This window comes from Megalobrama amblycephala, linkage group LG21 (genome assembly GCF_018812025.1).
Source record: "Megalobrama amblycephala isolate DHTTF-2021 linkage group LG21, ASM1881202v1, whole genome shotgun sequence".
Taxonomy (NCBI): domain Eukaryota; kingdom Metazoa; phylum Chordata; class Actinopteri; order Cypriniformes; family Xenocyprididae; genus Megalobrama; species Megalobrama amblycephala.
The window spans coordinates 12,622,883-12,650,079 of NC_063064.1; the positions used below are offsets into that span (position 1 = coordinate 12,622,883).

At 35.5% G+C, this 27,197-nt stretch overlaps 1 protein-coding gene across 5 annotated transcripts in view; it reads left to right on the forward strand.

Annotated features, from left to right (window-relative positions):
• The window catches only part of LOC125256605 (chemokine-like protein TAFA-1), a 240,557-nt gene that overhangs the window by 186,579 nt on the left and 26,781 nt on the right, over window positions 1-27,197 (forward strand). For all 5 annotated transcript variants that reach the window (XR_007182148.1, XR_007182147.1, XR_007182150.1 and 2 more), the window contains one exon: window positions 8,330-8,470. Coding sequence is in view for 1 of the 5 variants with exons in the window: in XM_048172734.1 (XP_048028691.1) it covers window positions 8,330-8,470 (141 nt within the window). In the remaining 4 variants the exon portion in view is untranslated. The remainder of the gene's footprint in view (window positions 1-8,329; window positions 8,471-27,197) is intronic.

Consider the following 27,197-nt stretch of genomic DNA (forward strand, 5'->3'; position numbering starts at 1 on the left):
TTTTTACTGTAAGTGCACACAAATGAAAGTAGACATTTCTGTAGTTTCGAATTGATGTATTACTTTTACCTGTATGCCAAAAAATGACTTATGTGACGAAAATCCAGCAAAACGCGCTGGTGTGTTTACAGACCCCAGAGATTTAAAGTGGTAGTTCATCCAAAAATGAAAGTTCTGTCATAATTTTCTTATCCTCATGTGTCCCAAACCTGCATGACTATCTTTCTTCTGCGGAACACAAAGATATTTTGAAATGTCAGGTTGTTTTTTGCAATGAAAGCCAATGGAAAGTCAATGGAGTCCAAAGCGTTTCATTGTATAGACAAAAACAATTGAGAGATTCTTCAAAATATCTTCTTTTTGGGGTGAACTATCCCTTCAACTCCTAAACGCTCTGTTATAAAGCAAACAAATGTACTTCTGCCCATACTTTCTCACACCTACACACACATTCGCAGAGGTAATGGAGTGGTGATTACCTGTAGCTAACAGAAACATGGTGTGAATGAGTTTAGCCTTAGCAGCAGGGCTGGAATGGCCATTTGTCCTCTAAGAAATTCAACATTACGCTAACTCGCAGTCCGGAGGTGTCATTACCCCGCACTTATTCTGAGCACAGATGGTGCCGGTGCAGGATGGTTTAATGTCCACCTGTCTGATGGCTGTACAAAAAGCTGCCTCTCTGGCCTCTCTTGATCTCTCACCATCACACACATACAGATTAAACTAGCAAACACACCCGCGCACACATTCTTCTGCTGCCACAGGATGTAAAAAGCATTAAATCCCAATGAAAGACTCCTTGCGGTAGGTAAACCTATTATTAGCTTCCATTAGACTCACCTCAAGTCATTACAGTCAAACTCAATGAGATACCGTGCAAGGAAATAGACCTTTCTGTGTCACATCGTTTGTGATTTGAGCCAGCGACGTGCACATAAAACAGATATACTGAAAGGCTTTTTATTGTTACTGTGTTCTGTAAATGTTCTCTGCGGTCTGATTTATCTCTGAGCTTGTGCAAGATTAATAACAGAAGCAATTATGGGCGAGGAGAGTTTTGATCAAGGCACTAAAATGTAGTAACATATGTCAGACGCTTTAGTCCAACATTGGGACGATCAATCCTAAAGCCGCACAAATCAGTTAAACACATTTCATGCGATTTAGAGCCAAGAATCATGTGTCTGGGCCCCACCCACATGCAGTGATGTCATGCACAAGTTAGATGTATAATCAATGACTTCCAATATATCAATATTAATAGTAATCCTGTGCTGTTTTGCTATCAGTTATGCTGCTTTGGACAATTTAGCCCTCTTTTGAATGTCTTTATTTGTATTTTTTTATATTATATTTTATACTCTTTCATTTAGAAAGTGTTCATACTGCTGTGAGTAATTTTTGTTCTATTTTATATTTATGGAAGCTTGTTTTCGGCACTGAATAAAAAATTAAAAAGGTAATTGCAACTTTTTATCTCACAATTCTGACTTTTTTCTCAGAATTGCATGATGTAAACTCACAATTGAGAGTTATATTTGTGACAATTCTGACTTTTTTCTTGCAATTCTTCATTTTTTTATATAAAAAATTATTCAGTATATATTGCGCAATTCTGCTTCTTTTCTCAGAATTGTGAGATATAAACTCGCAATTGTGAGTTATAAAGTCCAATTCTGAGGGGAAAAAAGACTGACAGAATTTTCTCAGAATTGCGAGTTTATATCTTACAATTCTGAGAAAAAATGTCAGAATTGTGAGATATAAAATAACAATTAACTTTTTTTCAAAGAAAAGCTTTTTGGGCCAGGTCAGCCCAATGGCTTTTAAAAAGGGTTTGTTCAGGACTTAGGTTCTGGCTGTTATTTTGCTCATTGCTTCATGGGAATGTTGATTCAGGAACATTTTAGGGTTCAGGAACTACTTTGATGGGTGGTGTAGGTATATGCTGATTCTGAGTTGAATTTCAGTGGCAAACAGGTTGACAGGTTAAGCAATTTGTTGTGTTTAAGGCTTGTTATACTCTTTAAACTGTCTTCCTCTGCTCACAAATGCTTCTGGCTGAGAAGAAGCTAAAACATTAAATTACCTCCAGCAGGTGAATGTTTTGTCATTTTATCACAGCACATTTTAATGGCCGTTGTTTGTGAATATTGTAGAGCTCCACAGTTTTTCATTTTGTGTGTCAGCTCGTTTTCTGAACAGTCAAAAACCAAGATGAAAACATTCATCTAAAGGTTTGCTGGGCCAGTATTGAATCAATGAACTATAGCATGGATTTTAAAGCTTTCAGTCTAGGACAGAGCCATAAAGAACCTATTCCTCATGACAAGCCATTCCCATATTCATGGAAATCCACGTTCCACAATAATGACTAGGATCGAATTGCTGCTGTATTAGACATCCACGTCTTTAAAAAAAAAAACACCATGGGGAGCAATGATTCACTCTGAATGAACGAGTGTGAGAATCTTATCCAGAAAACAGCCTTAGAAAGCCGTATACGAAAAAAATTCTGAAATAGTAAAATAGTCAATAAGACATTTAAAGCAGTTAACAGAGGTTAAATAGAGTCCTGAGGGATTTGTGGAGATGTTTTGTGGTTTCAGGTGAACACTGAGATCATATCGAGTTTATGGAGAGCACAGCAGTAATAGGTCCAGAGTGAGCTGTCATGAATGGCAGAGAGTGTTTTGAGTGTAATCCTGTCAGTGTGGTGACGGCTGATGTTTTAATGGGAGGTCAAAACTAGACATACGTGTTGCCAAACACGTTTGGACAAATGGATTGCCTTCTGCTCAAATGTGAGGACTGATGACAGCGCAGCAAGGGCAATCATGTCCACCACTGGAAAACTAGCACTGTTGGTTTTCCATTGCTCACTCTGACCCTGAATCAGGGGTTTGAAAAAAAACTTGAAAGGCAGAGAGATCTAAGCAAGAGGACACTGTAATTTCCTCTCTTATGCACTTACTGTTTTAGCTGGTAATTGATAAATCGTCAATATTAAAATTAAATATAAGTAAATAGAATTTAATAGTAATAGTCTAAGTAAATTGAAATAAATTACTAAAAAAGTACAATCGATGGTTTTAAAATGTTAGTGAATTTAGGCTTCACAACAATGTACACTGTGAAAATTGTATATTAATTTTGAGATTTGCTTAAGATTACATTTACTGTGACTTATTAAATTATTCTTTTAAAAGATTAATGTTAAGTAAGCATTAGAAAAGTAATCTAAATGTAAAAATAGGGGAAACTGAGCATGCATGATTAAATATCCAGTATTATGTTATATAAAAAAATCTGTAAAATTAGCCAATATAAAAAAGAAATAATAAATCAATTAAATAAACTACATCTAAATAAATCTTTAATAACAGCCAATTAATATTCAATATTGACCGATACAGATTAATTTTAAAAAAATCTCTTAATTTTGAACAACATATATTAAATATTTGAGCGATACTGAGAAATATAAAAAACTCATATTGCCTAATATATATTCAGTATCAATAACTGATGTATACGTGTTGTAGTAATATTGATAATTATATATATATATATATATATATATATATATATATCCCTCTATCTATGGTATGCATTATGATATCAATGAGAAAAAAAATTGTGTTGTTTTTCCTGCTTAAAATTGGACACTTTAACAATATCAATACACATTTTCATAAATTTTTAATTTATTTATTTTTTATAAGTTTGTTGCCTCGAGGCAACATTGTACCACAATGGAAAAATCGAAACATTTGGCATTTTCATGTAGAAAAAAGAAATATATGTATTGAAAACATCAATTTCATTAACTAGACACTTAAACAAACAAATTTACCCAGTTTTTAATGTGTTAAAAGTTTCATATTTAATAAAAAGTAACATTTTATTTTGCCCTCAGGCAACACTGTACCATAGTGGAAAACAAATATTACCAAACCATCATATTTTTATGTTATTATATCATGTTATCATGTCCATCTTCATCTCCATCTTCTCTTTCACCCTCACTCTCTCCCTGACAGATTGTCACTATGATTTGATCTTCCTCCTCACAGTATGACCCCTCATCCTTACTCTCATCAACTGCCAGTGTTATCTGTGTTTTATACCTTTATGAAGTGCTATAGAAAATGTGCAGATCATTATATATGCAGATATAGTATGTGAATCACTATTCTTACAAAATCTTGTGAAAATGCAAATATATTTAGATTATTGTAACTCTTTTCTTTACAAATATAATACACTTGTATTCAAACCTATTATGCCTGTATGGCCTTATGCGATTCCATTATGGTACACACAGTTTTTTGTTAATTTCTCTAAAACATTTGATGATATATAATGTAAAGTTCTTGAAAATATTTCTTTACTTGCCAGTAAAGGTGACTCGTATTTTTTGTGGGTGATTAAATGGATACAAACAAGTTAAAAACATATGGAGCCATGTGACATGTGCTGAAACAGAGCACAAAATGGACCCCTGTTGGTCATGTTTTGGTCTTTTTTGCACTTTTATTGATTAGTATTTGAGTTATTCTGTCCTGAGATACGCTTGATCAATCAATTGAGGATTTTTTTATTAAAAACAAACTAAAATAGACCATGTTGCCTGGAGGCAACACCATATCACAGAGGTATATATATATATATATATATATATATACTGTAGTACTGTGCAAAAGTCTTAGTATTTTCACCCCCCAAAAGGGGGGGGGGGGGGGGCTGTTGTCAGACTCTATGTATATATCCCTCTGTGATACGGTGTTGCCTCCAGGCAACATGGTCTATTTTAGCAGGTTTCTTCAAGCATATTAGAGACACGGCCACAGTTCTTCTGGATTTGGTTTGTCTCAGTTTCATCTGTTTCTTCATGTAATCACAGACGGATTCGATGATGGTGAGATCAGATCACTGTGTGGAGCACCTACTGTTGTCAGACTCCTTGTGTATTCAAAAACCTCACTGGATTATTTCAATTAATGGCAAAATGAATGTTTGGAAATGTGAATGGATATTTCCTATTGACACACTACAGCGAAATATATAAATAACTGGCTTAAAACCTTTTTTGGGGGGTGAAAATACTGACGTACATATATATACACACACACACACATATACACACACACACACAATATTGACCGATACAATAAATAAGTAAATAAAACTCTAATATCGGATCATATATATCCAATTTCGACCAATATCAATAAAATAAAAATTCTCTAATATCCAATATTAACTGATAGATTAAAAAATCTTTAATATCAGCCAATATCCAGTACAAAACTAATATTGCCTTACAAATGTACTACATACAATAAATGGAAAAAAATCTCTAATATCAGCCAATATATTTAATATCAACTTATACTGATAAAGTAATCACTAATATTGGCTGATATATCAAATATTTACGATGCTGATAAATTCAATATCTCTAACCTCTAATATTGCCAGATATATATATATCTAATTTTGATTTTTTTTTATTTTTTTTTTTTTACTTTTTTTTTTTTTAAACCTAAATTCAAAACTATCAGCCAATAACCAATGTGGAACTGATAACTTGTGCATCTCGAAAATCCATGTTGATTCATGTTGAACTGGTGGGAAATGGGGCGAACAACGTCTTCTCCATTTTCTTTCCCTTTTCTTCGTATGCTCCAGTCAGTATGGTACAATTTCTCTCGTATGTCTTCGCATGAGCTGTGGTGTAATTGAGGGATGTGGGAGCGGATGGGTGGACAGCTGTCAGGGAAAGATAAAGAGGGTTTCCTCGGGTGTTGGAGAAAGGGGAGCATCTGATGGAGGGCCTCGCTGCAGCAACCCCACTGGCTGAATTACCTGGCCGCTTTATAATTGTGTGAGAGGGGCGCTTCCAACAGCTCTGTCATTACTCAACCGGCCCGGCCTGGCCCAGCGAGGGAGCTGCCTGCCTCCTTCCCTCCTATCCCCTCCCTCTTGCTCTTTTCCCGTCCTGCACTTCTGTCCTCCTCTGTTCCCTTGTTCTCTTCTGTCTTGGGGTTGGTACGGAGCTGTGAGCCCACTGTTTGAGGGGGAAACCATTACCTCTCATCAATCCCCCAGCTCTCCTCAGGGTGCTTGCTATTGTTATGGTGACCCACTAGTAGCTTTTGCGCATTCTGATCTTTTCACTTTCTTTTTTCCTCTTTTTGTCACAATGGGGTCCACTTTGCCGCAGTGCATATCGTGTAGCTGCAGAGATGTCCTGTAAAGTATGTGTGTTGGAGGGCAAAGAGCACGATGATGACTGCGAGGACTTCAAAATTTCACAGTCTCAAGACTCATTATTAAGACAATGTGGAGACATACAGTACATTATGGCATTGATGTGACTAAATAGGTAAGACTCATTTCTTACCTATTCAGTCACATCAATGCCATAATGTACTGTATGTATCCACATTGTCTTCTCAGACCAAACGGTGACAAAACCCTCACCTTCCTTTGCTTACATCACACAAGGGTAAAAGGCTTGTCATTTAGATAAGATAATCAGCACGCTTCAAGGGCAATTTGCAACACAGAGAGAAGAAAGAATACATGGTAATTACATGGAAAGCCTAGCAGTAAGAGTCTGCAGAAGAGCCTATAATTTTCTCTTTAGAGGCTTTTTACAAGGGCCATTTGCTCTAATGCTGTTTTAACTGATGACTTTGGACGTTAATCTAATTAAGGAGCCGAGGCTTCAGGTCTTCAGGCCTCAGATTTTCTTTTTACCGTCATGGATTTAAATATGTCTAAAATACACACAAACACACCAAGAAAAATCTTTTCCGTATGTAGAAAATTATCTTGATTTTTGTGGAAAACATGTTCAGTGTTCACATCCAATAATGAATTTTCCCTTTTATACAGTATGTCTGTCTTTTTAATGACTGTTGAAAAGAAGCTGAAGCTTATTGATAATTAATGACTGATGATCATCAAAGGGTAAAAGTGGAAAAGTCTAAGGTTTCTGAACACTTTATTTTAGTATACTTGTTTCACATGTTACATGTACTTAGTATATGTATAGTTACATGCAACTAACCTTAAAGGGTTAGTTCACCCATAATTGAAAATTCTGTCATTAATTACTCACCCTCATGTCATTCCACACCCTAAGACCTTCGTTCATCTTCAGAACACAAATTAAGATATTTTTGATGAAATCCGATGGCTCAGTGAGGCCTCTATTGCCAGCAAGATCCGTCATAACACGTCATAAGTGTTTTGAAATTCAATAGTTCACGTGACTTTGTCAGTTTGATACGCGATCCGAACCACTGATTCGAACAAAAGATTCGTAAAGCTTCGAAGTAGTGTTTTGAAATCGGCCATCACTAGATATTGTTGAAAAGTCTTTATTTTGTTTTTTGGCACACAAAAAGTATTCTCGCCGCTTTATAATATAAAGGTTGAACCACTGTAGTCACATGAACTGTTTTAAATGTGTTTTTAGCAGCTTTCTGAGCCATCAGATTTTATCAAAAATATCTTAATTTGTGTTCTGAAGATGAACAAAGGTCTTACGGGTGAGGAATGACATGAGGGTGAGTAATTAATGACAGGATTTTCATTTTTTGGGTGAAATTACCCTTTAAATAAACCCCAATTGTAACTTCAATGTTGTTAATTAATATTACTTAATACTTATATACATATACATACATATATATATATATATATATATATATATATATATATATATATATATATATATATATATATATATAATTACACTGTAACAAGGACATCATAAAATAAAGTGTAATCAAATATATAGCTTAACTGTAGCTGTGGTTAAAGGTAACTTGATATTGTATTTGTGCTTGCTGCATATTTTTATTTTTGCACAAAATTCATTGATGTAAAATCAAATAATAATTGGCAGACCCCCTCTAGAAGACCCCCTGCTGTAAAGCAAGCCGAAACCCTTTTTTTTTTTACTCATACACAATCCACAGGCAAATACAAACAAGGCTTCTCTTGCTGCTCAATTTTTGTCAGATATTGGAAGCTAAAGGTTCAAAAGAAACCTTCCTTCCTTCAATAGGCTGTGGACAAGCTGTTTCCTTTCATGAAATCTTGTTCTTTACTCACTGTTGACCTCAGAAATGTGTACTTGTCACTGATTTGCTTGAATGTCTGGTGTGTGTTACTGAAATGTGTATTTCTGATGCATGTCATGTTCGATACAATGCTTTGGATCAAACTGAAATATGTGCATCTTTTTATGGGTCAAAGGTAGAGGATCTCATATGTGCCACTGATGTGTGTGTGTCTGCATCCACAGAGGGAGGAACATGTGAGGTCATCGCAGCACACCGATGTTGCAACAAGAACCGCATTGAGGAACGTTCCCAGACGGTCAAGTGCTCATGTTTACCAGGAAAAGTGGCCGGCACAACACGGAACAAACCTTCCTGTGTAGACGGTAGGAATCCGCATCTGACTTCACAGCATCATAACAGTCACCTTACCCAAATTGTAACACCATTTATGTGCAAAATTATGCTTTTTTATGATTGGATGTAGTGAAAAAATTTCTACAATAAAAATATCTCATAATGTGCATAAAATTACTGATGATAAGGTTTGTTGACTGTTTTTAGTCTGTTTTTGAACACTGCAAACTGCATAAATCACAACCTTGTTGTCTGTTTTCTTTTTTAACCTGCAGAAGATGTAAAAAGTGCTTTGACAATTCCTATGTGAGCCATTTGACTATGCAAAAGCGAATGTCTATTATAAGTTTAGACAAGCATAATTTGGAATAACAGACTTTCAAAGCTTTCCTCAGATGACATTTCGCTTCATCTGTCACCTTGACGTGATTTTAGAGGATTTATTCAAATTTGATGCAAATGCCAAGGGGCCCACATGACCTCTCCACTAAATGAAGATAACCCTCTGTGAACGCATAAATAAATATTTAGAAAAAAAATATATGTACATATACATTTTTGTGTGCGTCACGATATGAGCTCAACCTAATATTTAAACCTGAGGCTCAAGATGTCCATGGCAGATACAAAATGTATGTACAGTACAGTCCAAAAGTTTGGAACCACTAAGATTTTTAATGTTTTTAAAAGAAGTTTCGTCTGCTCACCAAGGCTACATTTATTTAATTAAAAATACAGTAAAAAACAGTAATATTGTGAAATATTATTACAATTTAAAATAACTGTGTACTATTTAAATATATTTGACAAAGTAATTTATTCCTGTGATGCAAAGCTGAATTTTCAGCATCGTTACTCCAGTCTTCAGTGTCACATGATCCTTCAGAAATCATTCTAATATGCTGATTTGCTGCTCAATAAACATTTATGATTATTTTCAATGTTGAAAACAGTTGTGTACTTTTTTTTTTCAGGATTCCTTGATGAATAGAAAGTTCAAAAGAACAGCATTTATCTAAAATACAAAGCTTTTGTAACATTTTACACTACCGTTCAAAAGTTTGGGGTCAGTAAGAATTTTTATTTTTATTTTTTTGAAAAGAAATTAAAGAAATGAATACTTTTATTCAGCAAGGATGCATTAAATCAATCAAAAGTGGCAGTAAAGACATTTATAATGTTACAAAAGATTAGATTGCAGATAAACACTGTTCTTTTGAACTTTCTATTCATCAAATAATCCTGAAAAAAAATATTGTACACAAATATTTTGTACAATTGTACACATTAAATGTTTCTTGAGCAGCAGATCAGCATATTAGAATGATTTCTGAAGGATCATGTGACACTGAAGACTGGAGTAATGATGCTGAAAATTCAGCTTTGCATCACAGGAATAAATTACTTTGTGAAATATATTCAAATAGAAAACAGTTATTTTAAATTGTAATAATATTTCACAATATTACTGTTTTTACTGTATTTTTAATGAAATAAATGTAGCCTTGGTGAGCAGACGAAACTTCTTTTAAAAACATTAAAAATCTTAGTGGTTCCAAACTTTTGGACTGTACTGTATGTGTATATGTATGTAGGCCTATGTGCTGTACATACATGGTACCACATTACATTAACTACTATGTAAAATATATGCATGTAATTTCTGTAATTAGATCTATAATAACACTGTCGACCCTTCCCTTACCCCATAACCCACCCTTAAATCTAACCAATAAAACATGAGCACAAGTACATTGTACCTAATAATTTATTTATGGTGTAAGTGCGTAGTAGTTAAAGACTCTTAATATATTTTGTGACCTATACATAATGTATATATGTGTGGTAAGTGTTTACAATAAGGTTCTGCTTGTTAACATTAGTTTTAGTTCAAATAAACTAAAATAAAGTGGAAAAAAAACATTCCTAAAACATTTATTAATCTTAGTTAATGTGTGTGCGTGTCTTATGTATACACAAGTATACACAAGCACACACACACACAAACACACCTATATGTGTATATAAAACACACACACCTTCAAAAGCGACTATAAATTATTGCACTTCAGTTCCCTTCCACCAGAAGAATACAAAATTTTTCAACTTTGAAAGGTCACTTTTTTTTGTGCTACATCACTTTTTCCATTCCTCAGAAGTCTTTTTCAAGCTTGTGATTCCACACTTTGTCTTTTGAATGGTTTCTTTTTTTTTTTTTTTCAATATGGTGATTTCACCGCCCTGTTCCACAACAGATCGCACTGAATGCCAAACTCTAGGTGGTATGGCGCACTAGAACTGGAGGTGCGCGTTTCTTTGCAGCATACTGATGTGATCTGTGTAATAGCATAAAGAAAGATTCACACTTCATGCCTCTATGCGCATGTCCTGCGGGGAGGGCCGGGTCCCGCACATCTGCTAGCATATCGATCAAGCCAGGCAGCTTGTTATGTGGGCAGGTGAGATAAAGAACGAAGTTGACAGACCACTGGGCAGTGATGTGTGAGGGGTTGACTGTCTGGCTGCAGTTGCCATCTACATATGGTTGCAGATATGAGTCACCAGATTATAAATATGTGTCCTCTGTGTGTGCTAAGAGTAGGATTTGGATTATCACATGCAAATGTGAAGTTTAGACTATGGTTGTCATGGTATCTTAATCATATTTTTTTAAAACACGTATTTCCAGTGCTTAATGCTGGTCAGGTCAAAACAGCATTAGTATGCATCATTAATTATGTTATTGACCAGTTTATTACTGTGAAGCTACTTTGAAACAATCTGTATTATATAGAGCGCTATACAAGTAAAGATGATTTGATTTGATTGGTTACTACATTGGATTAGGAACGAACTTTGCAATGGTTAAAAAAAAGTATTTTCTATATAGAATGAATGATTTCTGGATGTACTACATCCCCATGTTGACTTTGTCATGTGACCTATGGTGTCAGTTGGGAAGTAGACATAGGCACCCTGACATGGCAACATCCGAATATACTGTACCTACTTCCTAGGGCTGCACGATTTGGAGAAAAAATCTAATTGCGATTTTTCTGGTTAAAATTGCGATTTATAATGCGATTTTATAAACAATACCAGGCTTGTTTTGCTTGTTTTGTAGGGCTGCACAATTTGGCCCGAAATTGTGTGCTAATATATTATTTTGACTAATAATTTTTTATTATTATTATTATCATTATTGCTAAATAAAAATATTAAACTGAATAAGAAATTTTACTGTTGTAATAACTTTCATAATTAAAGTATTTCGCATTAGTATTTAATTATAAATAACTATAATAATTAGAAAATAATATTTAAAACTTGTATGACAAAATGTGGGGTAACCTGTTAAAGGTGCCCAAGAATGCTTTTTCACAAAATGTAATATAAGTCTAAGGTGTACCCTGAATGTGTCTGTGAAGTTTCAGCTCAAAATACCCCATAGATTTTTTTAAATTAATTTTTTTAACTGCCTATTTTGGGGCATCATTAACAATGCACTGATTTAGGCAGCGCCGCCCCTTTAATTCGCGTGCTCCCTGCCACACGAGCTGTCGACTATATTACAGCGCATTTACAAAGTTCACACAGCTAATATAACCCTCAAATGGATCTTTACAAGATGTTCATCATGCATGCTGTATGCATGCTTCGAATTATGTGAGTAAAGTATTTATTTGGATGTTAATGTTTTATTCTGAGTGAATTTGAGGCTGTCCTCCATGGCTAACGGCTATTGCTACACTGTTGGAGAGATTTATAAAGAATGAAGTTGTGTTTATGAATTATACAGACTGCAAGTGTTTAAAAATGAAAATAGCGACGGCTCTTGTCTCCGTGAATACAGTAAGAAACGATGGTAACTTTAACCACATTTAACAGTACATTAGCAACATGCTAACGAAACATTTAGAAAGACAATTTACAAATATCACTAAAAATATCATGTTATCATGGATCATGTCAGTTATTATTGCTCCATCTGCCATTTTTTGCTATTGTTTTTGCTTGCTTACCTAGTCTGTTGATTCACCTGTGCACAGATCCAGACGTTAACTGGCTGCCCTTGTCTAATGCCTTTTATAATGTTGGGAACATGGGCTGGCATTATGCAAATATTGGGGCGTACACCCCGACTGTTACGTAACAGTCGGTGTTATGTTGAGATTCGCCTGTTCTTCGGAGGTCGTTTAAACAAATGAGATTTATATAAGAAGGAGGAAACAATGGAGTTTGAGACTCAATGTATGTCTTTTCCATGTACTGAACTCTTGTTATTTAACTATGCTGAGGTAAATTAAATTTTTGAATCTAGGGCACCTTTAACATGCAAGCAGTATGTCTATAAAACATTAGAAAGGTCAAAGGATTTATTATCAAATATTATATTATTATGATAAAAATCTGTCTCAATAATTTCTTTATTTTTGTCAGGAGGTATGCAAAATCAAAAATGGAGCAGATACTGCAAATTCTCCAAATATACGCAATATAACAAACGCTGTTCCAGGAAATCCCCAATGGGCATCATGCTATCGCTGTGACTGAATAAAAAGAAGGTAGAAACGCTTTGAGTGATTAAACATGAATAAAATAAACAGAAGACTACAACAATACATGGTTTATGTTGTTTTCTTCAAGCCTTCTCGGGTATTTCCGTAATAATAAAGTATATTTATAATCCAATGCTAATCAAAATGCTATTTCAAACACTCAACTGACGTTATGAAGTGAGTTTGGAGTAAAAACACATTAAATGTTGTCTTTTAAAGGCTTCTCATGTTTGGAAAGTTTGTATATTTGACATGTGTTGCGTTTTCTAATGCAGTGCTCTCAGATGGAGCGTCATTTACTACTGATCACAGAGCAGCTCTTCACTAACACGATGTGTACATATTTATGTAATTAAAAAATTAATTAAAAATCGCAGCCTTTGCGATGTCATAATCGCACTAAGCCGAATCGTGATTTCGATTCAATTACGATTAATCGTGCAGCCCTACTACTTCCTAACTATATATAGTAGGTAGTCAACCAAAATGCCTATTACTGCCATGTGTACCGCCGCCACAAGACCACAGCATTAAAGGTCCCGTTCTTCGTGATCCCATGTTTCAAACTTTAGTTAGTGTGTAATGTTGTTGTTAGAGTATAAATAAAATCTGTACAATTTTAAAGCTCAAAGTTCAATGCCAAGCAGAATATTTTATTTAACAGAAGTCGCCTACAACGAACGGCCAGTTTGGACTACATCCCTCTACTTCCTTCTTTAATGACGTCACTAAAACAGTTTTTTGACTAACCTCCGCCCACAGGAATACACAAAAAAAGGGGGCGTGGTCTTGTTGCGCTCCCACGGAGAAGAGCAAGAGTTGCGTTTGTAGAGTGTGTTTGTCGCCATGTCGTCGAAACGCTGTTATTTTCATCCCGCAATCCAATCACCTTTGTTTGGCCTTCCCAGGGACGCTGTACTTAGAGATCAATGGTTACAATTTATGTTTAACTCGGTTCCCGAAAATTATAATCCACATGTAAAACTATGTTTACAATAACACTGAGCGCGTGCATCTCCACGTTATGGTAAGAGGCGTGACCTTTCCGGGCAAGGTTCGCTAAGCTGCTGTCGAATCACAACACAGGAACCGCTGGCACAATCAGAACTCGTTATGTATTTCTGAAGGAGGGACTTCATAGAACAAGGAAGTCATCATCCCGTTTTTATGACAGTGGAAACAGCGGTATACAGATAAGTAAATTATGTGAAAAATACTGGGGGGTTTTTACACGCGAAAGATGAACACATGTTATATTGCACACTATAAACACAATCAAAGCTTCAAAAAAACACGGAAAACGGGACCTTTAAATACAATCCAGTCACGTGTGACGTGTGTAAATCACCAGCAGGTGGCACAAAGGGAAGGTTTGCAACATTACTCAGTAAAGCTGTAATTGTGACCTTTTTACTGGTAAAAATTACTGGTAATTACTTAAATTACTGGTAATAATAATAATAACAACAATATAGCATTATAATATTTAATCTTGGCTCATTATTTATCATAGAAGTGCTTAAAGGAGACTTATTATGCCCCTTTTTACAAGATGTAAAACAAATCTCTGATGTCCCCAGAGTGTGTATGTGAGGTTTTAGCTCAAAATACCCCACAGATCATTTTTACAGCTTGTTAAAATTGCCAATTTTGGGGGGTGAGCAAAAACGTGCCATTTTTGTGTGGGCAGAGCTTCAAGAACTCATGCTGCTCCAGCATACCGGCAACAACAAAACAGGACAATCTCACGCACTGAAAATATCAGAAACTGTCAGTAGCGGTGTTCAGCCTATATGTTTGAAAAGGAGATGGACAATGAGAGACTCAAGATGAAGTGACAACATGTAGAATGCAACAGGACATTTCTGAATGGTTACTTGATGAATTTATGTAATTGGCACGGAGTATCTAACTTCAAGTTATCGATTAGCATGTTCCGTCATGATAATCTATAAATGGCTGTACAGGTGCTTGTCTGGGAACTACAAATTAATATTTGACCTCTGTTACAGTGAAATATTACATTCACGGTAGTGTAAGAAATATGCTTACATTTTACTGTATAGTACTAGCCAATAGTAGGCAAAAAGCAGTAGGTAAAAATGAGCAGTATGTCCAAATTCACAGTATTCATAAAACAAGATTGCACATCTGATGGATGCTTTACTATTCCAAGAGGAGTTGTGAATGGTAGTGAAGCAATGTAACTGATGTGCCCTTCAAGTGGACTCGGAAATATTGTTATTGCGAGTTCCAAGCGAATGACCAAGTGAAATCATATTTAAGTGGGAAACTCGGTATTCTAGATGATACACAAGTTGCCGATTTGGGGTTGATGTGTCAATTTGAAACATTATGGAAAGTCTACAGTGAATTGTAATGAATGATTTTGCAAGTTATTTTAATTTAACATGCTGTATTTCAATCTTTTTAAAGGCAAGATGTACAGAACCGCTCACAGGCTGCTTCTCAAATGGAAGGCTGCATCCTAGTGAGGCTATGTCCTTTCTAGTCCAGTCCTTCAGAGGCTTGTAGGCTAGAGTCCTCCTCAGCATTAAACACTAGAATGAGACGGTCTAGTAAGTGTGCATGGCTATGTCACACATGTTCCCGGCGCCTTAATCACGAAAATACTATTAAAACTTAATTTTGGAAAAGTATTTTGTATTAAATTTATTCATTTATTCTGAGACGGCCTGCAGCAGTGCTTGATGGTGTGGCAGCTGAGATATGCAGCCTGCTTCTCTGTTTAAGAAGCATTCACAGACACCAAATGTAAAGTTGATTACTCACCTTTCACGGTTTTCTTTATTTTAACTAAATATTTAGTTTCTGAGGTGCACTTAAAGGCAGCATAACACAGTAGATCAGAGTTCAAACAGTGCAAAATTCTGTCTACTCTCTGCCAGACAGGATTTAAACTTTGTCGGCTGAAGACCCAAGTTAGGTTTGAATGATGAAAAACTTACCAAGAACAATGTTCTCTCACCATTCTTGATTTCTAACACACACTCACCGCATCTGCCATGGTCATGTGACTGTCAGAGCAGAAACGAAAGCTGATGCTCTCCGCGTTTTTTCCGTTGTCTCCGGTTGCGTTCATGTGTAACTTATTTTGCCATTAGATTGAACTAAAAACCCATACATTTGCCCACCCATAGATCCTCCTCTCAAAGAAAGTTGTTGAAAGTGGACAAAAGAGATGGATTAAAACACCAGGTGTAAACGGGTACATGTCTCCCTCATCTGCTTGTGATCCAATTGACCAAAATGCATCTTAATACCAGGTGTTAAAATGGTCTCTGAACAACACACAGTCATGATGTTTTGTGCCTGAATGATTATGTGATTTTGAACAGTGAATCATTAATAAAGACATTACTTGTCGCCACCTACTAATAATGTAACGTCTCACAACATTATGATCCTATACTAGCAAAAGTATCTCAATTCCAAGTAGTCATCATATAGTTTACACCAAGACAATGCAATCATTTTCAGAAAAGAAAAGAAAAGAGAAAAATAATTTTCAGAAAATTGCATCTCATTATTGTGTGGGAAACATCACCCACAGCTCATAATGTGAATTATATTATTTCAAATCCTTTCCAAAGATTTATGTAATTCCATCATGTGGCGCACCAAATAAAAGTTAATTAAACTTTACTTAATGCAGACGATTTTTGTTATTCCAGACATTGATTCAACCTTGATTCAAATTAAAGTTTTGGCAGAGAATCCACATTTTCATTTTATTTTTGGGCTATTAAGAAAAAAACAAGAACTGAGCTATTGGCAAATTACATGCAAGATTTTGTTTTCCACTGTGTGATGCTACAACCATTTGCATTATGTTGTCTGAACACTATGTATCATATCTGGTCTTTGTGTAAACCAACACAATATTATTATTCATCAGAGTAATACATGTAAGCAGTTGCAGGAGTGTTTGAGCGAGCGTATATGCTGATTTATGAAGCCTTGTTCTGTTTCTTCTTCATGAAATCGAGACAATAGTGTGATTACACAGATGTGGAGGAAGTTCCTGTGCTCTGGCCTGAATATACTCATCTTCTGTTTGATAATAATACTGTCTTTATGAGTAACGACTCTGTCGGCTGAGCCTGACGGAGACCTGAGGGAGGACCTGCGGGGACGGACTCAAACACACTGCTGCTGTCACACACGAGTGCGCTTATGCACATAGTCACACCCCGCACACACTTGCAGCACACACACTGTTTGTCACCACCTCATCTCTCTCTATTACACACACACACACACACTCACACAATTTGTGTCGCCCTACTAAAATCTGTCAGCGAGTGTGCATGGGGTTCACATCCTTCACACGTGCCAAAGAGAGAGTGGCTAAATTTGGAGAGCATTCACCCTCCTGTCATCTGACTTTTTAGAAGTCGTTTAGTCAAAGTTATTAATGGAATAACAATAACATACATTTTCTTTCTTTCTCCACCTGAAGGGTAAACAGCAAACAAAAAATATGAAGTTCTTTGTGCAGAAAAACGTAGTATTTTTTTTAAATATTTAATTCAAAAATGCAGGGAAGACACAAATTTGCTAAGTTTGTTTCATGTACTAATTTTAGCTACATTTGTGTAAAAAAAAAAAAAAAAAAAAGAAGAAGCTGGTTTGCTGGTCTTTAGTAGTCTGTTGTCTGGTTTTAAAGGGGTTTTTGGCACTTCTCCAGCTAAATACAGGCTGGTCCAGGTTGGGAAAATCGGTCCAGCAAACCAGTTTGAATAGTTAAAGCAATTTCATTAAATACATTTATTTATTTATTTATTTATTTTTTAATTAAAGCTGCAGTTTTGCCTCTTTGTCGCAGTTTTGAAGTTTTGCCTCTTTGTCGCCATCTCTGTTTAAATCCTGCAATTGCAGTTATTTGCGGAATTATTATCTTTACATGGGTTGTGCATTGGCACAGCTCCTCAGTGCGGATGAATCTAATGTTTGCTGTCAGTCACCACACCGGTGTGGATACTGTACTTCAGAATCACAGATTATACGACTTGGAAGTAGGGACCAAAATAAGAATTTTCACCGGAAAATGTCATCTGAAGGAGTAGGTAACATGTCTGCCACTTTTGTTTTGACCAACTGAGAAAAAAGGCATTACAATAAACTGCGTTGCCAATGATGATTAAATCTAATGGCTGATTTATACTTCTGCATCGGACCTACGCTGGAGCCTCTGCGCCGTAGGCTATGTGTCTGTTTTCATTTGTACTTCTGCGTCATTGTCCACGTCAACGTGCATGCAGACCACTAGTAGGCAGTGTCCGCGGTCATGTTGCATATCAATGCAAAAGAAGCAGAAGAAGAAGCAGCTTGTCATGTACGTTGTCAGAGAAGCTTACAAATAGAAGTGGCAAATAGATAACGACTTTTGTTGTAGTATGACTGCATGTGTCCCCTGAAACAGAGCATTTTTTCATTCATATGGAAGTTTAAAGTGCTCGCTCTTCTCTGAGTGTTCCACACAAGTTTTTTGACCTGAGGGAGGGGTTCTAGCAGACCAATCACAGCACTTGCGGTCTGCGTAGAATTGACGCTTTGTTACATTTTTGAAGATGTGCACGTCAGGCTACGTCGTAGCTACGGCGTACACTTGACGCAGAAGTATAAATCAGCCTTAAAGGTGCCCTAGAATCAAAAATTGAATTTACCTTGGCATAATTTAATAACAAAAGTTCAGAACATGGACATACATTGAGTTTCAAAAGACATACATTGAGTTTCAAACTCCATTGCTTCCTCCTCCTTATGTAAATCTCATTTGTTTAAAAGACCTCCGAAAAACAGGCGAATCTCAACATAACACCGACTGTTACGTAATAGTCGGGATCATTAATATGTACGCCCCCAATATTTGCATATGCCAGCTCATGTTCAAGGCATTACACAAGGGCAGCCAGTATTAACGTCTGGATCTGTGCACAGCTGAATCATCAGACTAGGTAAGCAAGCAAGGACAATAGTGAAAAATGACAGATGGAGCGATAATAACTGACATGATCCATGATTACATGATATTTTTAGTGATATTTGTGAATTGTCTTTTTAAATGTTTCATTAGCATGTTGCTAATGTACTGTTAAATGTGGTTAAAGTTACTATCGTTTCTTACTGTATTCACGGAGACAAGAGAGCCGTCGCTATTTTCATTTTTAAACACTTGCAGTCTGTATAATTCTTAAACACAACTTCATTCTTAATAAATCTCTACAGTGTGTAATGTTAGCAGAATCTCATTCAGAATAAAATGTAAACATCCAAATAAATACTATACTCACATGATCTGACGCATACATGAAGTATGCATGTCGAACATCTTGTAAAGATCCATTTGAGGGTTATATTAGCTGTGTGAACTTTGTAAATGCACTGTATTATAGTCGAGAGCTCGGGGGGACAGGGAACGCGCAATTTAAAGGGGCCGCACACTGAATCGGTGCATAGTTAATGATGCCCCAAAACAGGCAGTTAAAAAAATTAATTAAAAAAAATCTACGGCGTATTTTGAGCTGAAACTTCACAGACACATTCAGGGAACACCTTAGACTTATATTACATCTTGTAAAAACTGGTTCTAGGGCACCTTTAACGATCGCTTAGCTCGGATCATGTCCTGCTGTGAAAATTATTACTATTGTTATACTTTGTTCTCAAATTGTTAATGTTAACATCATCAGTATTGCATGTGTATTCAGTATGTATTAGCATTACCTGTAGATTTCAATTTCTGTAGCCACTCTGCAGTCCGAAGTCTTTTGCTTTTGACTACGGGTGAATCTCCAGTTGTCACTGATGATTGTCATTTGGACCTTTCTGGATTACAATCCGCCGTCAAAATGATAAGTTTAATTATTCCAGCTGCTGTGAGAAAACACTATAAATGATCCACTACCAGCAGCATCCTCACATAGCCTACTAGCTGGGACTCCTTCTTTATGTAAACAGATGTGACATAATGACGCAGAGACGAACGGCTGCATGCTCGAATTTCCTTCGGAAACCCACCAGTACCGAATTTATTATAAAACATTATTACAAGCTTACTGTTGTGAATCGAGCTAAGGTAATGAGATCAAAAATTGATTTTGTATAATTTTAACCAAAAAAAAGGTACAGATTGCAGCTTTAAAAATCCACTTAAAAAAATACCCCCTCTCTCCACCTGAAGGGTAAACAAATAAAAAATATGAAGTTCTGTGTGCCAAAAAAATCTAATAAGTTTACAGTATCTCATTCAAACAGACACAGTTTGTTTCATGAGCTACTTTTGTGTTAAATCTCTGAAACTTATCAATCTTCAACCAACTAAAGCTGGTTGCTTATCTTAACTGCTTGGTTGGCTAGGTTTAGAGGGGGTTTGGGCTAGACCAAGCTAAATACAGGCTTGTCCGGTATGGGAGACCATCTTAAACCAAGTCCAGCAAACCAGCTTGGAATGGATAAAGTGTTTTTATTTCAGCATGGCTTTTTGTCGTTTCCATATGTCAAAGTCAGGATTAGGCCTTAGTTCAATTAAGAAATTACAAGCTTAGAAAAAAAAAAAAAAAAAACATTACTGGTGTGCATCCTGAGACAAAACAATGGCACTGACATATTTTAAGATATGTCAGTGCAAGTTGTTTTCAGCTAAAACAGCTCAAACACGCATTGTAGACATCTGGGACTAGGCTTAATCCTTGTCTGTGAAACCGGGAGATAGACTTTTAGATTTTGTCTATTTTTTCCCCTCTGTATAACCATGCAACTTTATTATCAAAGCTCTTTTTGTTGTTGTTGCATTAAAAATCCACTTAGTCCAAAGCTCTCAAGGGGATGAGGCTTCTTTCACAAAAAAAAAAAATTACCACTTCTCTCCACCTGAAGGGTAAACAAACACAAAATATTACGTTCTCTATGCTGAAAATCCCTTAATATATTTAATTCAAACCGGCGGTGAAGACATATATTAGCTAATTTTGTGTTAGATTAGAGAATGATTGTTTTGGGAGATATGTAGCTGTGTGTACATAGACAGTGGCACCATTAGTGGGAGTGGGCTGTCAGATTATCCCAGCATGGGAATTGATTATTAGCTTTGACAAGGAGAACTACGTCCCAGTTATGTCAGGCCCAACAAGACTCTTAGTAAAGAACATCCCTTTTAACATGTCAAATGCGGGGCTTATTCACCACATACACACATACGGGGCTGTTCACACACAGCTTTAGACTCAATTTTGCAGGGTCAGAAGAGCAGAAAAACACTCACAAATGTTTGGTCTTTTGCTAATGCTAATATAGTGTGAGAGTCTACTGCCATTTCCACTTTTTTTCCAATAATATCTGTACTGTTCTTTTCAAGCTGTTTTCTGTCCTTTTTTCCCATTTCCACATCTCTCTGTTGCATACAGACCCTCACACACACATATTCTCCCTTTCCGTAACCGCCACTGATGTAGAATGAGCCCTTCTGTTTTGCTGGGGGCCGTTAATGCCGAGCATGACAGGTTGTCATGGTGCATTTGATTGAAGCCCTGCGGAACACACACGTACAAGATACACTTCAAGAGTCGAAAATGACTTCATAAGCTGATCAACACACCCACTAAAAAAAAGTCTGTATAAGATTATATATGTATGCTCTTCCAGACATGTGGAATAAGATTGTACGGCTTCATAAACAAACCCAATCAGTGACACGCGGCACTATGAAAACTAGCAAGGGCATTGCGGGATGCAAGCTTTTTAATTACCATTATGTGTAACTTCATAATTACGACTACACCGCTCTCATAATGTTTCCGCATTTGCATATTCTGTCTGTCTGTTTGTTTAGTTGCAATTAAACTTTGCCCCAGTTCTGAAGATTAATTGCATATTTATGGTGTCATTCGCTTCTCACCTTAATAATAATGTTTTAACACAGCGTTTAGTGCTCATCTGAGGCAGAGGCAGTATTGTGACTGCTAGGCGTCTGATGGAAGTCTGAAATAATGAACATCAGTGGCACCCTGCAAGGACGGAGCTGTCAGAATCTATGAGCACACAGTACTCTGAGCACCTGGGCAGAAGAACTCTGAAACAGCTCTACCTGTGAGTCAGGTGCCCGCAGAGAGGATGGGTCAGGATTAGAGCAACTCTGCACCAGTAAACACGGACTTTCATTTTTCCACTTGCTTGCTCTTTCTATATATATATATACATATATATATATATATATATATATATATATATATATATATATATATATATATATATATATATATATATATATATATATATATATATATATATATATATATACATACATATATACATATATATATATATATATACATACATATATACATATATATATACATACATATATATATATACATACATATAGACATATATATATATATACATACATATATATATATATATATATATATATATATATATATATATATATACATATATATATATATATATATATATATATATATATATATATATATATATATATATATATGTCTCTCTCTGAAGCCGTTTCTGCCTCAGGGTAAAAAATTAGGATACAAAAGTAATTGTGACTTTAAATCTCATATTTGTGATTATAAATCATATCTCACAACTGCAACTTTATACATCACAATTGTGACTTTTCTTTCCAATTGCAGGATTATATCTCACAAATGCGACTTTTTATCACTTTTTAGCAACTTTATGTCTTACAGTTGTTGTGTTATATCTCATAATTGCAACTTTTTATATTGTAATTGTGACATTATATTGCACAATACCACATTATCTCACAATGGCAACTTTATACGTTACAGTTGTGGCTTTAAATGTCAAAATTGCAACTTTATTGCAATTCACCCTTCGCCGGGAGTTTGATTGACAGTCGATCTGACCAATAATGACGCCGAATCTGCCATTTTGACAGGAGAGTTAGTAGATTAAAGGGTTAGATCACCCAAAAATGAAAATTCTGTCGTCAATTACTCAGCCTCATGTTGTTTCACACCCGTAAGACCTTCGTTCATCTTCGGAACACAAATTAAGATATTTTTGATGAAATCTGATGGCTCAGTGAGGCCTGCATTGCCAGCAAGACAATTAACACTTTAAAATGCCCAGAAAGCTACTAAAAACATATTTAAAACAGTTCAGGTGACTACAGTGGTTCAACCTTAATGTTATGAAGCAACAAGAATACTTTTTGTGCACCAAAAAAACGACTTTATTCAAGAATATCTAGTGATGGCCGATTTCAAAATACTGAAACTTCAAAGCTTTATGAATCTTTTCTTTCAAATCAGTGGTTCGGAGCACGTATCAAACTACCAAATTCACGTGATTTCAGTTAACGAGGCTTTGTTGCGTCATAAGTATTTTGAAATTTCAATAGTCCACCACTGGGGGGCGCTCCGAACCACTGATTCGAAACAAAAGATCTGTATTCTAAAGTGAGAAGCATGAATAACTCTCTAGTAACTACTGAAGTCATTGTAAACTTTTGAGGTTTTTGTAAAGTATTTTGTAAAGTATTGGACAGTAATAACTCAGGAGTTACTACATAATTATAAAGGAACTACTACTTATTTGGATCAGTATTCTAAAGTGAAGATCATGGTAATTACTTAAGTGTTACCAAATACATCAGAAGGAATTACTGTACAAAAATGTACAAAAAGTTGGCTTGAAAAAGCTAGCAAAAGTTTAAACAATGTTTGAAGTTTAAGTTTTAGTTTAGTAGTTTAATAGATAGATAGATAGATAGATAGATAGAAATAGTCAGAGAAAGATAGTGAAATAGATTAGTTTGATATATAGATTTAGATAGAAATAGTCTTTAGAATTATGTAAATACAGTAAAGAAAAACATCTTGAGTTACCAATTAAAGTGTATTAACTATCCAATACAACTTTACAACTAAACCTCAAAAGTTTTTCACCCTCAACTGATGATATACTTGCAGTAGTAGGGAGCTACACCGATGTCCAGAGCTGCACTTACACTGTTCCTCGTATCATGTTGCGAAGCACAGCGCCGGTCGTCACTTTCCAGAATACCCGCAAAACTGATCCAAAAAAACTAATAAAGCTAGTAATTCATGTTTGGGCTTTTAAACTGAAGGATTTGTAAAGTATTGTTTTGTCTAAAGATACTTCAGTATGTTTATAAAAGTTACAAATTACTAGTGGGAAACCAGACAGTTAAAGTAAATTTTGCCATGATCTTAGAAATGCACCCCCAGAAAGTTGTAGAATTAATTATACAGGAGACAAAAATTATGCAAAACTTATTTGGAAAATTTGCACATTAATTATGAGATAAAATTTAAAAGGCAATTATATGGTTAAATATATAATATTTTTAATATAGTATGTGTGTGTGTGTGTGTGTGTGTGTTAGATAAGGAATGGAGAGTGAATGTGTGTGTGTGTGTGTGTGTGTGTGTGTGTGTTAGATAAGGAATGAATGGAGAGTGAATGTGTGTGTGTGTGTGTGTGTGTGTGTGTGTGTGTGTTAGATAAGGAATGAATGGAGAGTGAATGTGTGTGTGTGTGTGTGTGTGTGTGTGTGTGTGTTAGATAAGGAATGAATGGAGAGTGAATGTCCTTTCCAAGGATCGCCACCTTGACGTGGTGGAAAGGCTTGTGTGTTCCAGTGATCCCAAGAGTGAGTTATTCTGGAGCTTTTTACTTCAGCTTGGCACACTTAAGGGTGAGGTTCCAGACTAAGCGTGATCCAAATGGCCATTTACTTAATAAATTATATTTTAATCAATTACTTGATTTTGTCTTTCTTGGTCATTTTGCAACAATGAAAAATTGTGTGGTCATGCTAAATTGATCCATTCAATTATAAAAATTTATCAGACATGCATGAATATTCTATTAGGGATGCACCAAAATTAAAATTAAAATTAAATTATAGCTTGACAGACAGACAGACAAATAGATAGATAGAGTTAGATTTAGATAGATAGATAGATTAGATAGATAGATAGATTTAGTTTGATAGATTTAGATTTAGATAGATAGATAGATTTAGTTTGATAGATAGATTTAGTTTGATAGAGTTAGATTTAGATAGATAGATAGATTTAGTTTGATAGAGTTAGATTTAGATAGATAGATAGATTTAGTTTGATAGAGTTAGATTTAGATAGATAGATATAATGAGTTTGATAGAGTTAGATTTAGATAGATAGATAGAATGAGTTTGAATGCGTTTGAATGAGTTTAAATGGCTTAGAAATAGGAATGGCAGTTTAATTGAGTCTGTGTGTTTGAATTTGAATTTTGACAGTTGGACGGAATGTTCAGATCAGTCAAGGCAGTTCAATGAAAGTCAATGGGAGTTTTTTCCAGGTTTAATCAGCATTTTTAGGAAAACCGTAAGTCGGATCAGTCTGAAAAGATATAGCACACTAAGTCAGAACAGTCTGAAGGTCTAGTCCGAGTTTGGTGGTTGTAGCTTGAACAGTCTAGGAGGAGATGCATTTAGAAATTTAGTCTAAGAAGAATAATAATAATAACTAGATAAAAAAGTTTGTAGACAAACTTTAAGTTGGCTTGAAAAAGTTGGTCCAGAAATTTTAAAGTAGTTTATAAAGTTTAAAGTTTTAAAGTTATGAGTTTGAATGAGTTTTAGTAGATAGATAAATTTGATGAGTTTGAGTTCATGAGTTTTAATAGATAGATAAATAGATAAGGTGTTGCTATGCGGTTGCTAGGGTACTCGGGGCGGTTGCTAGGGTGTTGCTATGCGGTTGCTAGGGTGTTGCTATGCGGTTGCTAGGGTACTCAAGGCGGTTGCTAGGGTGTTGCTATGCGGTTGCTAGGGTACTCGGGGTGGTTGCTAGGGTACTTGGGGCGGTTGCTATAGTGTTGCTATGCGGTTGCTAGGGTACTCGGGGCGGTTGCTAAGGTGTTGCTATGCGGTTGCTAGGGTACTCGGAGTGGTTGCCATGGTGTTGCTATGCGGTTGCTATTGTACCCAGGCTGGTTGCTAGGATGATGCCAGGGTGATTTGTGTGGTTGCTATGCAGTTGCCATGGTGTTCTGGGTGGTTGCTATGAGAGTTGATCATAGATAGATAGATAACGTTTATGAATTTGAATAAGTTGATAGATAGATAGATAGATAGATAGATAGATAGATGAGAAGTCATAGATGAGAATTCATAGATGAGAAGAGACATAGATGAGAAGTGATAGATGAGAAGAGAGATAGATGAGAAGTGATAGATGAGAAGACAGATGAGAAGATAGATGAGAAGTGATAGATGAGAAAAGATAGATGAGAAGTGATAGATGAGAAGAAAGATAGATGAGAAGAGAGATAGATAGATAGATAGATAGCTGAGAAGAGAGATAGATGAGAAGTGTTAGATGAGAAGAGAGATAGATGAGAAGATAGATAGATAGATAGATAGATAGATGAGAAGATAGATAGATAGATGAGAAGAGATAGATGAGAAGTGATAGATGAGAAGAGAGATAGATGAGAAGAGATAGATAGATAGATAGATAGATAGATAGATGAGTTTGAATGATAGATAGATAGATGAGAAGAGAGATAGATGAGAAGTGTTAGATGAGAAGAGAGATAGATGAGAAGTGATAGATGAGAAGATAGGTAGATAGATAGATAGATAGATAGATAGATAGATAGATAGATAGATAGATAGATAGATAGATAGATAGAAACATAGATACATAGATGAGTTTGAATGATAGATAGATAGATAGATAGATGATAAGTGATAGATGAGAAGAGAGATAGATGAGAAGTGATAGATGAGAAGATAGATTGATAGATGAGAAGTGATATAGATAGATAGATAGGTAGATAGATAGATAGATAGATAGATAGATAGATAGATAGATAGATAGACAGATAGATAGATAGATAGATAGATGAGAAGGGATAGATAGATAGATAGATAGATAGATAGATGAGAATTCATAGATGAGAAGAGAGATAGATGAGAAGTGATAGATGAGAAGAGAGATAGATGAGAAGTGATAGATGAGAAGACAGATGAGAAGAGAGATAGATGAGAAGAGAGATAGATGAGAAGTGATAGATGAGAAAAGATAGATGAGAAGTGATAGATGAGAAGAAAGATAGATGAGAAGAGAGATAGATAGATAGAGAGATAGATGAGAAGTGATAGATG